Genomic DNA, 14,864 nt, shown 5'->3' with positions numbered 1-14,864 from the left:
TATAATATTGTTAAACCAAAAACCTGCAAACTACTTTAAAAACATTTAAAATCCATCCAGAAACTATCATATTAATTAACTAAGTCCTAAACGGAGCCTCTGTGGTTCGATCACAACATTTTATCAATATCTATAGTTTAAACAATTAACCAATTTCAATCTTAATTAAACTAACATTTAAAATTTAAAATTAGTTACATAACCAATTTCATTATTAAGTACAAATTGTTAACAATTTAACTACAAATTAATTAGTTAACTAAACTAACAACTTATTAACCAATTTGATTTCCACTACAAATTAATTAGTTAACTAAACTAATTATAAACACTATATATATTAACAATTATACTACAATAATTAATACATGTACTTATTAAACACAAATATACTTCATTCATTAAATTAACAAATTAATCAACAAGTTAATTAAATACTACTTATTAACCTAACATATTAACTAGTATTAATAAATGTAATAACTAATTAGCATTTTTATAAACATGTGAATTAATTACATAAATAACAACTTAACAAATTTATTTACCTAATTTATGAACTTAACTAACTAATTACTACAACTAATCAATTAATTTAATTAACATAAATAACCACTAACCTTCACTGACGGGGCTGCGAGGTACAAGGCGCGGCAACGCGGAGGCGAAGCGGCAAGGACGGGGCTGAGGCGACGCGGCGAGGACGGGGCTGAGGCGACGCGGCGAGGACGGTGGCTCGCGGTGGTGGCTCGGAAAAGAGGGAGCGAGGACGGGGCTGAGGCGACGCGGCGAGGACGGGGCTGAGACGACGCGGCGAGGACGGTGGCTCGCGGTGGTGGCTCGGAAAAGAGAGAGCGAGGACGGGGATGAGGCGACGCGGCGAGGACGGGGCTGAGGCGACGCGGCGAGGACGGTGGCTCGCGGTGGTGGCTCGCCGGGGTGGCCTCGGTGGTGGTTCGCGGTGGTACCTCGGAAAAGAGAGAGCGAGGGAGATGGTGGTGGCTCACGGTGGTGGCTCGCAGTGGTGGCTCGCAGAGGGAGGAAGAGAGGGTTTGATTTTTTCGGCTGTGACCAAATGAGGAAGACGAACCAGGAAATTGTGTTTTATAAACTAACCCTAGTAATCAGGTGCGACAAGTCGCACCTGATACTCAAATAGGTGCGACTAGTCGCACCTAAAAAAACTATCAGGTGCGACTAGTCGCACCTGATAGTAAAAAAAAAAAAACTTAAAAATTAATTCCACGTCAGACAAATGAAAAAAATGAGGGGGAGAAGTTGAGCGCTGAATTTTTTTTGGACTGTCAGGTGCGACTTGTCGCACCCGAAAGTTTTCAAAACTATTCGCACCCAATACCACTTAAAATCAGCGAAATTTTTTTCTTTTTTGGAGCCCTTTGAGTGCGACAAGTCGCACCTGATGCCCAATTAGGTGCGACTTGTCGCACCTAATGCCCCTCCGCACCAGAAAGGCTTATTTGTAGTAGTGGAGCCAGTCAGAAAGTGCCACGTGGTAGCTCTGCCGTACCCCGGCAGAGGCCACGTCAACCCCATGATGAACTTGTGCAAGCAGCTGTGTGCGAAGAAGCCGGACATCGTGGTGACGTTCGTGGTCACACAGGAATGGGCCGAACTCCTCGGGCCCGACCCGACCCGGCCCACCAACATCTCCTTCGCGGAGCTCCCCAACGTCATCCCGTCGAAGCACGGCCGCGCCGGAGACTTCCCGGGCTTCTTCCAGGCCGTCAGCACCAAGCTGGAGGCGCCGTTCGAGGAGCTTTTCGGTCGGCTCGAGTTGGAGCCGAGCGTTATAATAGCCGACAGCTTCATCAAATGGGTCGCCGGAGTTGGGAGCCGGAAAAATGTTCCGGTGGCTTCGCTGTGGACCATGTCGGCTTCGGTGTTCTCGGTGATCTATCACTTCCCGCTCTTGAGACTCAACGGCCATTTCCCGGCTAATCTTTCAGGTGAGTAAGAACCTTTATTTTATTTTTTTGGTTATTGTCTTTGAAACCTCAAATTCCAGAGGAGTAAATGGTTGGTAGGGCTGTATAGATATAAGATAGACTTGGGGGTTACAACAAAACATATATATTTGTATTTTTACCTTTGAAAAATAGTAAAATAGGAAATAGGTTCTGTCATTGTGTCACATGTGTAAATTATTCACTCATAAATAAATAATTGTCATCGGAAAAAAAAAAAAGTTTTTGTAGCTAAGTAGCCACGTACAAATTTAACAGAAATTAAGTTTGCCTCGTAGAATTCAGTGACTATATATGAAATCTTGGCTAAATAGCAATGTTAATATTTTAAGTGGTCTAATCCGTTATATTTTCAAAGATAAATAGCTTAATTATAGTCCTCAACATAAGTTTCATAATATTTCAATATAAATGTCTCAATTCATTTTAACATTTTCTATTTTGTTATGTGCAATATTATGAGAAGAACGAGGAGAAGAAATAGTGAAGTACATCCCGGGAGTTTCACCAACCCGCCTCGCTGACCTCACCACATTCTTCTTCGGCGACGGTCAAATGGCTAGGCTCTCAGCCAGACCACTCTGTGTTGTACATCTCAATGGGCAGTTTTCTATCAGTTTCAAAGGCCCAACTAGATGAGATGATGGCTGGTGTGAATGATAGCGGCGTTAGGTACTTGTGGGTGGCGCGTTGGGATACCGAATTCATCGACGCAAGTAATAAAAACGGATTAGGGTTTGTGGTGTCGTGGTGTGACCAACTAAAGGTGTTGTGCCACCCTTCAGTTGGCGGCTTTTTTGGACACACTGCGGATGGAATTCGATACTGGGGAGCGTCTTCGCGAGTGTTCCGATGCTCACTTTCCCCATATTTGGGGACCAGATTCCGAATAGCAAGAGGGTGGTTAAGGATTGGAAGATCGGGTATCGGGTGAGGAAACAGGCGTTTGAGACGGGCGGCGAGCGTTTAGTGACAAGGGACGAGATTATCATGCTCGTGAAGAGGCGCATGGATATGGACGGCGGCAACGAAGGGGTTTCGATGAGGAGAAGAGCGGAAAAGCTTCGAGAGGCGTGTCGTGGAGCTGTCTCCAGAGGCGGTTCTTCGGATACTAACCTTGATTCGTTTCTTAGGGATATTTCGTGAGATCGTCGCGATTGAGCTTTGATGATTTACCTTGTCATTCATGATTTTATGTGCTTTTTAAAAAAAAAAAAACTATTATTCCTTGAAATAAATATTGTTCTTTTTTCCAATGGCTGTAGTATAATTATGTCTTTGAAGTACTTATTATGGGTGGCAATAGCTCTTTCTGGCAAGTTTTCGGTTTTTCCAGATTGTCTCGCTGGTGACTTTATTGCGTGATATTCTTGGGAGAATGGGTAAGGAAACCCTAGATATACTTCCAGGATTGTACAGTTGCTATAAAAGCCCTGCGCTACCCTCTTAGCAGCCTTGACGCTTTATCGAAATACTTAGAGCTCCTAGACGTGCAAGACCAGCGGATTGGGAGGCTTTGTGTATTGATAAAAGCGGTGTCATTCATCAAATACTATTCGAGAAGATTGAGTGTTTTGGTGATTTGGGTTCTGTGTTTACGTGATTGAAGACTCACGTGCGTTTGAAGACTGAAGTCATCCGAGCATAGGCGTTTGCTCGAAAAGTAGAATTGAGGAGGATCTCAAATTCAGGGGGGTCTCTGGTCTAGGTATTCACTCGTGGTAATAGTTTCTAGGGCTTTGATTTTGTGTTGTAATCATATAAGACCTTGCTTGTACTATTGACTACTATAGAGTGAAATTCTTTCCACTGGCAGAGTGCCCCCAGACGTAGGTGATGTTGCACCGAACTGGGTAACCATATTGTGTGTCTTTTATTTTTCGTACTGTTTGTTGATTATCCTTTATCTGTGTTCAAGCTAGTTGTCGGACACATTGTCAATACATTGTGTGCGACATCTTGTCTTTGTAACTAATCAGAATTACAGAGTTTTGCTGTTCATAACAATATCCAATAAGAGTGTCTCTTTTTGTTTAAGTGGCCAATTATATGTAAGCCATGTGAAGCTGAGTAATATCATCACCACCTAAGCCACTATGTTGTTTTTTGGGGTTGAAATAATATACAAAACTGAATACACATCATACAATCTCTCTCTCTCTCTCTCTCTCTCTCTCTCTCTCTCTCTCTCTCTCTCTCTTTCTCTCTCTCTCTCTCTCTCTCTCTCTCTCTCTAAAAAAAACGTCAATATCATAATGTATTAAGTATATACACTCTAATAGTTTTAATTAGAAGAAAAAAGAAAATTATAATAGTTCTAATATCATGTGAACATACTTAGCAAACTAACCAATTAAAATTAGAAAAATTTATAATTAGCCAATATTTTGTAAATTTTAGGTAAATAGACAATGTTTAGGAAGTTTTAGGGAATTTTAGGGAAATAATCAACGTCATGATAAGTCATTTCAATTCATTTACGCGTGTAAATATTTGATCATGGCTATTTAACAAAACGGAAATTATACGTGATTAAGATGGTTATTCAACAAGTGGGTGGAATAACTTGTTGAACAACTGATTGTCTATAAGTAGTTTTAATCAATGTGATAAACAAGCAAACAATCAAACAAAAGCGAGTAAAGGACAAAAGAGAATTGGTAATCATGTTCAGCTATAAATTCGGGTGAAAACAATTCACTATATCAATCAGTCAAAGGAATAGAGATATTAAGTTTGATGACTCCATCGCAAACACCTCCGTCCTTGACTCCATCCAGTGGATGACGATTTGAGCTCCGCTCTGATTCGAGACTCCCTCTCTATGTTTCACCCAATCTTCTCCCAAAGATTATCAAGCACGTCAATGCAAACACACGCACTTACAAATTCAGATCAAGGCAGTGATCATAGAAATGCAAGCACCAACAGCTAGTTGTCGATGAATATCTCCAAGACAGAGAGACTAGCTAAAGGTTTAAGGCTGGTGATTTACCTAACAAAAGAGTGAATGACCTGATTCGACTCCAAAGAGCTTTATTAGGTCAATCCATAAAATCTCGTGAATCTACCAGATTTGGAAACCAAATATCCGATAAACCAAAACAATTTTATATTCGCGCGGGAGGACAATGCAGCACAAGTAACCCGGGTCTTGAATATCTTCCTGCAGAAAGCTCGAAAAACTTTAACAAAATTGTTTTGTCAAACTAAATCATGCCACATAGGATCCAACAATCTCTCTCTTGACATTTTTGGCAAAACAAACAGACACTACGCATAGTGCTTGGAGCAAACCAAAAGAAATAACCACCAGTTACAATCAAAAGGAAGTAAAGCATGGTTTAAGTCTAGCTATTACAACCAAAAAGAAACTAAGCACTCAACAAAAAATACTCTTTTTTTGCCATAGAAAGACAAGCCAGGGGAATAATAAAGTCTAGATTGAGAGAAACAAAAGCTTAAAAGACTAAAAAGAATTAAAATGAAAAAAAAAATACATTGTTGGTCATGCAGCGGTCTCGTTGTCTTCGTTTTCTTCTTCAGTAGGAACTATATCCACCGGGTACTTGAGATCTCTAAGAAGAGCAGTCAGCTTCATCCTTGCCACAATAAACCTCTTGATATCATCATTCTTCTCCTTGATCTCTGACTCAAGCTACTTGATCATCACCTGCTTCATAGCAGAAGAAACAAATGAAGATGTACCTGCAAGAGATGGGAGATGGTTGAACATCTCGTTGAACATCTGGTGCATCAGGTACTCCTTCAATATCATTGGCATGATTTCTTGTGAATAACTCAGGATCAGCATTGAAGTGCAATGGCTCTCCAAAAAGATCACCATCAGAAGCCTTCAGCCAAGTATGCTGACTGATCACCATCTCATAGATTAGATGTGAATTTAACTCTCTAGGCTGAAATATTTGCGGTCTCTGTCTAAGATAGTTGTCGGGGTTGGAAATCGCGGGCCCAAAATCAGCACATTGAGAAAGCTTCAACCTTTCTTCGGGAGGCTCGAGATATAAAGCATCGAAAACGTTGCCCACGCAGCAGAGGCCAGGGAGGCCGGTCTGAAGGACAAGAGCAGCCTCACAAACCTGACACTGCAGTGGAGTTCTCGATCGGAGAAAGAAAAGGAAGTGCTCGATTCGCTCCGGCCTCATACGAACGTGAGAGAGCTCGTGATCGACCGCTATTGAGGCTCGGTGTTCTCAGATTGGGTCGGCCATGATTCATTCACTTGTGTGGTCTCGGTCTCCCTACAGAATTGCAAAGGCTGTCGCTTTCTACCGCCTCTCGGAGAACTACCTTCCCTAAAGAAGCTCTACATAACCGGTCTAGATGGCACTGTCTCAGTAGGCGATGAGTTCCATGGCACCAACCAGAGACAGAGGTAACTTTTTTTTTTTTCTTTCTTTCTTTTCTTTTAGTCCTTTAACAGGTTCTATCTAATTTTATTTATATGGGGATTGTCTTTGATTATTAATTTATATATAAAAAAATAAATAAAATAAATTAGCTAATTTCTCTGTAAAAAAGTAAAACTGTCCTTAAATTGAATTTTGACATTTACCCTGGCCTGGCAACAGCAACAATCCATCATTCAGATGTTTAGAGAAGCTTTGGATATCAGACATGTCGGAATGGAAAGACTGGTCGTTGGGTATGGGCAGAAAAGCCTTCCCTCACCTCACTTTTCACTCTCTGGAATGATGCCCGAAGCTATGCATCACCATCCAGTCCGCGGGGGTCACACCTTTCCCGTCTCTTGCCTCGCCGCGGTATGTTTCGATAGATGTCCAGAACTGGGTTCGAATATTCTGGGCATGTTACGGAGCTCGAAGTTAAAGATTCTCTCGTCGACCCACTGCAAAAAAGCTCTTTCAGGACGGAGAACTGCACAGAGTATCGTACCGCTGGAGGATCTAACCATCGGCGAGTGGGAGAGAGATATTTTCCCTCCGGACAGGTTGTTTTTCCCCGGATGGTTTGGCCACTCTGTAGATCGAGAACAACAACGACCTTGTGACACTCGACGGCGAGGCCTTTGAAGGGCTGACTCGGCTCCGTCACTTGACGATTTCTGGCTGTTCCAAACTCCGGGGCTTGCCCAAGGAACGACTTCCAGGTTCGCTCTCGAGTTTAGTGATCACGGACTGTCATTTGCTGAGAGAACGGTACCAGAGAGACCATCACTAGTACAAAAAACAGCATTGGGTGCGACTTTTTTCGCACCTGAAAGTCAATTTTCGCACCCAATGATACCTTTAGGTGCGACTTTAGGTGCGACTTTTTCGCACCCGAAAGTTCGCACCTAAAGGTCATGGGTGCGAAAAGTCGCACCCGAAGGTCATAACTTTTAGGTGCGACTTTTAGGTGCGGTTTTTCGCACCCATATTCGCACCCATAAGTCAAAAAAAATGTGCGAAAAAGTCCGCGGGTAGGCCAACGGGTGCGACTGGTCGCACCCAAAAATTTGGCGGGTAGGCCAACGGGTGCGACCAGTCGCACCCAAAGTCCTACCCGCCAAACTAATCAAACTAAACTAGTAATCAAAATACTAATCAAATTATGAAAAATACCTAATGAAGCGGAGAGGCTGGTCGGAGGCTCGGGACAAGTCGGAGGAGCTGGTCGGAGAGGCAGCAGCGGAGGGACTCGTCGGAATCAATCAACACGCAGAAATCAAAAGCCCCAAAATTCGAAACTTCAAATCCTAGTTCATCAAATTTCGGCCAAATCACTAACAAACCAAGGAAATCCGAACTCAATCCACAAATTCAAGCTATAACCATCACTAATCGAGTTCAATGAGCAACCAAAATCAATCAATTTCACAAAAATCATCTTTGAAATCCGAAACCCCAAATTTGAATTTCGGAGCTCAAAAATCCAAAATCAACTCTAGGTCAAGAATGCTCACCTTGTGGTAGTGGTGGCGGTCGGAGTGGTGGCTGCGACGGGGTGGCCTGAGAGAGAGAGGGTAGTGGCGGCGGTCCTCGTGACGGAGGCTGAGAGAGATAGAGGGTAGTGGCGGCGGTCGGAGGAGCGTAGTGGTGGCGGTCGGAGGCTGAGAGAGAGTGCTAGTGGTGGCGGTCGGAGTGGTGGCTGCGACGGGGTGGGAGAGAGAGAGGGTAGTGGCGGCGGTTCGTGACGGAGGCTGAGAGAGAGAGGGTCGTGGCGGCGGTTCGTGACGGAGGCTGAGAGAGAGAGGGTCGTGGTGGCGGCGACGGGGTGGGAGAGCAGGAGAGACTCGGAGACAGAGAGAAATCGCAGGTTTTTTTGGGTGTTTGAATGAAAACCCGATCGAACATGCTTTATATATAAAGACTTTTGAATTTGGGTGCGACTTTGTCGCACCCAAAGACACTTTTGGGTGCGACAAAGTCGCACCCACTGACTTGTGTCAGTGGTTTCGGGTGCGACTATGTCGCACCCAATGACATTTTGTAAAAAAAGGGGGAAGTTTTGGCCGCCGAAAATTTTAGTTCATTTAGGTGCGACTTAGTCGCACCTATAACTTCGGAGAAAGTATTGGGTGCGACTAAGTCGCACCCAATAGTAGTACCACAGTTTTGGGTGCGACTAGTCGCACCCAAATTCAAAAAATTTCGCGAAAATTTTCCAACGCTTAATTGATTTTTGGGTCCGACTATTCGCACCTGAAAGTCTTTTTGGTGCGACTTTTAGGTGCGAATAGTCGCACCCAAAAGTCATCCGCACCGAAAAACTGTATTTGTAGTAGTGCATGGCGAAATCGGGTACACGTTCAAAATGTAGCTTTACTAGTTTAAGGACTGTCTTTGTAGAGACCATGGCGAACAGACTGTCTTAGTAGTAGTACTTGCATCAGAGCTTTTTATTGAAAACAAGTTTAAGGATTGTTTATTTTTTGTTTTTATTTTTTATTTTTCAGTGTTTAATACTTCATCACTATACTGGTTTTGATTTCGGATATTGTTTAATGTTGATAGAATGGCATATGAATTCTCGAACCAAATATGAAGTCTCTGCATGGAAAGGTTAATATTTGAATGGGTTCGAGACTTGAGAGCGTATTCCACGTCTTTACATTGACCCTGAACTGAAATAACTCACTTGGGTTTGCATGACTCATACTGAGAGATCTTCAAGCTTTTCCGGTGACCCAAAAAAATTGAATGTCTAGCTGCTTTGCTTTGTGTACGTGATTTGATTTGATTCTGCTTATGGAAAGGTTTATGGGTTACAAAGAAAATCATAGGTACCGCATCAAACACATCGCACATGCTGTAAATTTAGTATTCTCTATGGTGTTAAAATGAACGCTTTTATTTTTAATTTCTGCCAATAATTTTTACAATGGTAAATGATCGCCATATTAATAACAGTTAAAATGACATGGCAATTAAGAACGCATAGGTTCTTCTCCACGTTGACAATTTTTACCATTCATGATGTTGATAACCTGAAATGACAATTAAGAAACATTAAGATATAACCCTTATTTTATATGAGCAAACAAATTAAAGATATAAACCGTATTGCATAATTTTTTTCACAAATTACTAGAAACCGGTAAAATTCAAAATAATATACGCTAACGAGGTCAATAAAAGATACCCACGATTCGGAAAGCTATTAACACACGAGCATTAACACTTACCATTTGAAATTTAAATTTTTTGATATAATGTCTATTAATGCGTTTTTTCAATCAACACTCCACGTGTTGTGTGCGGATTTGGTCGCGTATTTTGGCTTGGAGGGCCTAAGTCACTTTTTTAGATTTTAAGAAGCACAAAAAAAGTTGAGACGAGAGCCGAACAACTGAGAGTTTCGAAGGATTTTTGAATCGTGACAAAGAGATGGGATCCGCTCTTTTAGAAGTCAAGAGAAAGAGAAAACACTTTGTAAGCATTGGCCCTAAAAGCCTTCGATCTTTTATTTTTAAGAGGGATTTGAGTGTGGTGGTGTCCCCTCGCTCTACTTTACGCCGAAAAGTGAGTTCGGTGTCTTGGTTTCCTAAGAAAAGAAGAGAACGTGAGCTAAGGGAACGCGGAAGGTTTCCCCTCGGGACGTTCTCCGACATTCAACATTAGTCTTGATGACAATATGAGTGGAGTGACCTTAATTCTCTCTTCTTCTTTTTGTTACCTTAAATATGTTAATTTAGAGAAAATAAAAGATTAGAAAATTTTGCATTAATTGGACTTTAGAGAGAAAAATTTTCCTCAACATGAAGATAAAATGAGGTGCTATATATAGAGTTTTGAAATTTTATTTATGAGTTTTGGGTCATTTTATGAGGGCCAGTCGAATTTGGCCTCAAAATTCCCTTGCACATGCTTTGGGTGAGCAAATTTGTTGGTGGGCGAGCTATTTTCGGCTTTGTGCGGAAAGATTACCTTTTGGGGGAGCGAAATTGGGCTTCCGGGCGAGTGGGCTGTCTTTTGGGTGAGAAGCCACATCATGCGGGCGGGAAGGCTTCTTCGCAGGCCTGGGTGAGAGGCCCACAAGGCGGGGGAAGAAACAAATAAGATTTTAATGCCAATTTTCTAATTTCATTAATACCTTACTATTTCAATGTGTGGGTCCTTCTCAAAGCGAGCATTCAAGTCATTATTTGATATATTTTCATGTCATATTTTAAAAAAAAAATAACATATGTATCTCTTGTGTTTAATCGAAATGCTACGATTATTTTCACAGTTTTCAAAAATATCACAGTTATCCCTTTAGATTACTATTTTTAGCATTGAATCAAATATTACCCTTTTCATAATTTTTATTGACTTTATAATTAAAAAAAATATATATATATATATTAAATGCACATAACCTTTAATAAGATCTTATATTTATTTTTCATTTTATAAAAAAATAAGGTCCATTAGATGAATAGCCATATTTATAGTTTCACATTGCTAAATAGTCAATGTTTTGTAAATCTTAGGTAAATAGTTACTTTCATATATTTACAGACGTAAATCTTAGGTAAATAGTCACTTTCATTTATTAGACCACGTCATCTTTATGACTATTTATCTAAGATTTACGAAACGTTGGCTATATAGTAATTCCAAACGTTTTAATTGGTTATTTACCTAATTTTTTTGGAAAAATATCTCCATTTACTTTTTATTTTATTAAAAAAAATCTTCTTCATCTTACGATAAGTTTGGAGATTGGCTTTGGCGGTCCAAAAAAGCGATGGCGATGACCTATGACCTTGGAGTTTTGTGGGTTTGACGAAGAAGAAAAAAAATGTGTGAAATGTGTCCGATACGATTTTCATCCATCTCCACACTAAATTTTTTGATTTTTTTTATTTATCTCTAATATATGAGAATTACGGAATAGTAGGTATTCATTAATACACTTTATTGTCTTCAAGATTATATACAGCAATGCCCCTTGAACTCCTGCACGTGTAACACTATGCTCCCTCAATTTGAAAACCGTACACAGCCAACCCTAAAATAAACTCCTGCACGTGTAACACTATGCCCCCTTAATTTAGGGTTGACTATCTTATAGGAGTTCAAGGGGCATTGCTGTAAATAATCCTATTTAGGGTTGGCTATGTACGGTTTTCAAATTGAGGGGGCATAGTGTTACACGTGCAGGAGTTCAAAGGCATTGCTGTAAATAATCCTAAAATAAAAGATAAATATGTGATATCTCCTGGAGTAAATAAGTTAAAAGTCAATAAAATTTTAGTTATCTAAAGGTATAGATGTGATATTTTTTAAAAATTGGGGGAATAATCGCAATATTTCGAGCAAACAACAGGGAATATATGTTTTTCCTATTTCAAACAATTCAAGTTGTACTGGCTTTCAAAAAAAAAAAAAAAAAAAAAAATTCAAGTTGTACTAAACTACTATGTATACACAGGTAGAGAACCGGTCCAGAGTGAAGGACCACAGAAAGGCAAAAAATGATTTGTGCTTCTTTCTTAGCATTAAATCTCATTTATTATCAAGGCCTTAAAAGTCTAGCTTCCAAACTGAACTACTCTCACTCCAATCCAGTCCACCCCAAAAGAAAAGCTCTCTCTCTCTCTATCGCAATAAACATATGGAAGTCAGAAAGTGCCACGTGGTGGCTCTGCCGTACCCCGGCAGAGGCCACGTCAACCCCATGATGAACATGTGCAAGCAGCTGTGCGCGAAGAAGCCGGACATCGTGGTGACGTTCGTGGTCACGCAGGAATGGGCCGAACTCCTCGGGCCCGACCCGACCCGGCCCACCAACATCTCCTTCGCGGCGCTCCCCAACGTCATCCCGTCGGAGCACGGCCGCGCCGGAGACTTCCCGGGCTTCTTCCAGGCCGTCAACACCAAGCTGGAGGCGCCGTTCGAGGAGCTTTTCGGTCGGCTCGAGTTGGAGCCGAGCGTTATAATAGCCGACAGCTTCATCAAGTGGGTCGCCGGAGTTGGGAGCCGGAAGAATGTTCCGGTGGCTTCGCTGTGGACCATGTCGGCTTCGGTGTTCTCGGTACTCTATCACTTCCCGCTCTTGAGACTCAACGGCCATTTTCCGGCTAATCTTTCAGGTGAGTAAGAACCTTTATTTTATTTTTTTTAGTTATTGTCTTTGAAACCTCAAATTCCAGAGGAGTAAATGGTTGGTAGGGCTGTATAGATATAAGATAGACTTGGGGGTTACAACAAAACATATATATTTGTATTTTTACCTTTGAAAAATAGTAAAATAGGAAATAGGTTCTGTCATTGTGTCACATGTGTAAATTATTCACTCATAAATAAATAATTGTCATCGGAAAAAAAAAAAAGTTTTTGTAGCTAAGTAGCCACGTACAAATTTAACAGAAATTAAGTTTGCCTCGTAGAATTCAGTGACTATATATGAAATCTTGGCTAAATAGCAATGTTAATATTTTAAGTGGTCTAATCCGTTATATTTTCAAAGATAAATAGCTTAATTATAGTCCTCAACATAAGTTTCATAATATTTCAATATAAATGTCTCAATTCATTTTAACATTTTCTATTTTGTTATGTGCAATATTATGAGAAGAACGAGGAGAAGAAATAGTGAAGTACATCCCGGGAGTTTCACCAACCCGCCTCGCTGACCTCACCACATTCTTCTTTGGCGACGGTCTCAAAGTGTTGCCAAACGTCGAGGAAGCCATCTCCAACGTGTCAAAAGCAAACTACCTTCTCTTCACCTCCGCTTACGAGCTCGAACCCGAAGTCTTCGACGCTCTGAAGACCAAATTTCCTTTCCCGCTCTACCCAATCGGACCCACCATCCCCCATGGAATCGACCACAAGAATGCTAATCCAACCTACATCAAATGGCTAGACTCTCAGCCAGACCACTCTGTGTTGTACATCTCAATGGGCAGTTTTCTATCACTTTCAAAGGCCCAACTAGATGAGATGGTGGTTGGTGTGAATGGTAGCGGCGTTAGGTACATGTGGGTGGCGCGTCGGGATACCGAATTCATCGACGCGAGTAATGAAAATGGATTAGGGTTTGTGGTGTCGTGGTGCGACCAATTGAAGGTGTTGTGCCACCCTTCAGTTGGTGGCTTTTGGACACACTGTGGATGGAATTCGACAATGGAGAGCGTCTTCGCGGGTGTTCCGATGCTCACTTTCCCCATATTTTGGGACCAGATTCCTAACAGTAAGAGGGTGGTTAAGGATTGGAAGATCGGGTATCGGGTGAGGAAAGAGGCGTTTGGGACGGGCGACGAGCGTTTGGCGACAAGGGACGAGATTGTTATGCTCGTGAAGAGGCTCATGGATATGGACAGCAACGAAGGGTTTTCGATGAGGAGAAGGGCGGAAAAGCTTCGAGAGGCATGTTGTGGAGCTGTCTCCGGAGGCGGTTCTTCAGATATTAACCTTGATTTGTTTCTTAGGGATATTTCGAGAGATTGTCACGGTTGAGCTTTGATGATTTACCTTGTCATTTATGATTTTATCTACTTTTTTCAACAACAAAAACTATTGTTCCTTGAAATAAATATTGTTCCTTTTTTTTCTATGGCTACGGTATAATTATATGTATTTGAAGCAAGGAACTAAATGCCGACGAATTTCCCGGAATTTCGGCTGGAAATTCCATTTCGGAGGGTTAACGGCCGGAGACAAGCAATTGTGTCGTTTCCTTCTAATTTGTCGTTCGGTTTTCCAAGAAACGGCATGTCGTTTTCGCTTGGTCTCTGCCGGTCAATGTCGTTCATCTCCCTGTATAAAACCATCAACGTGTCGTGGAAATTCGCCGACATTCCCAGGAAAAGAAAAAAAAAATAAACGAAACTCTGGTTTTTTTTTAGTTTCTGCAGATGAAGCACGAAGAAGAAAGGAAGAAGAAGAAGAAAACAAACGTAATAACCAAGAGTTGGTTAATTGCTCATTTAAGTCCTCAGCTTTTTCCCTAAGCTTCACTTCTGACCCAAAATTAACTTTTTTGTTGCAACTGTGTCCTTAATTTTTGTTGCAAATGGGTCATATCCATTTAATAATTCCTTATTCAAGTCCACAATTAAATGGATAATATCACACATAGTGTAATAGATAATATCACACATTTATAAATTATATATATTAAATATTATTAATAACACACATTTATAAAATATTATATATATACAATTTTCTATTAAAAAAGATTATATACATAATGTATTTTCTTTATATATGTTTAAAAATTGAAAAATATATGTATGTATATATTTATAATATATTTTACCACATTATTTCCGTTCGGTTTTCCGTCGGCACGTCGAATTTCCATGGAAATCGGCATTTGAAAACGGCATTTCACTTGCCCATTTCCACAATTTTTCCGTTGGAAATTCCATCGGCATGACGAATTTTCGTAAATCAGGAGGCTCGAAACGGCAACGAAAAC

The 14,864-nt window shown here is 40.9% G+C and overlaps 1 protein-coding gene and 1 pseudogene across 1 annotated transcript; both read left to right on the top strand.

Moving 5' to 3' along the window:
• Window positions 1-866: 866 nt before the first annotated feature.
• On the top strand, window positions 867-3,131 carry LOC149381654 (UDP-glycosyltransferase 87A1 pseudogene; annotated as a pseudogene).
• Window positions 3,132-11,757: 8,626 nt separating this feature from the next.
• On the top strand, window positions 11,758-14,018 carry LOC149381653 (UDP-glycosyltransferase 87A1-like). The gene is made up of 2 exons (XM_089601046.1): window positions 11,758-12,528; window positions 13,014-14,018. Exons 1-2 carry the CDS (start codon window positions 12,051-12,053, stop codon window positions 13,895-13,897), a joined length of 1,362 nt encoding a protein of 453 aa, XP_089457172.1. The 5' UTR covers window positions 11,758-12,050; the 3' UTR covers window positions 13,898-14,018.
• The last annotated feature ends 846 nt before the right edge of the window (window positions 14,019-14,864 follow it).

This window comes from Urtica dioica, chromosome 11 (assembly GCF_054948205.1).
Source record: "Urtica dioica subsp. dioica isolate 48M chromosome 11, U.dioica_male_clone48M_v1_H2, whole genome shotgun sequence".
Classification (NCBI taxonomy): Eukaryota; Viridiplantae; Streptophyta; class Magnoliopsida; order Rosales; family Urticaceae; genus Urtica; species Urtica dioica.
Note: the sequence above shows the minus strand (reverse complement) of the source record. Positions and strands in the feature narration are given on the sequence as shown.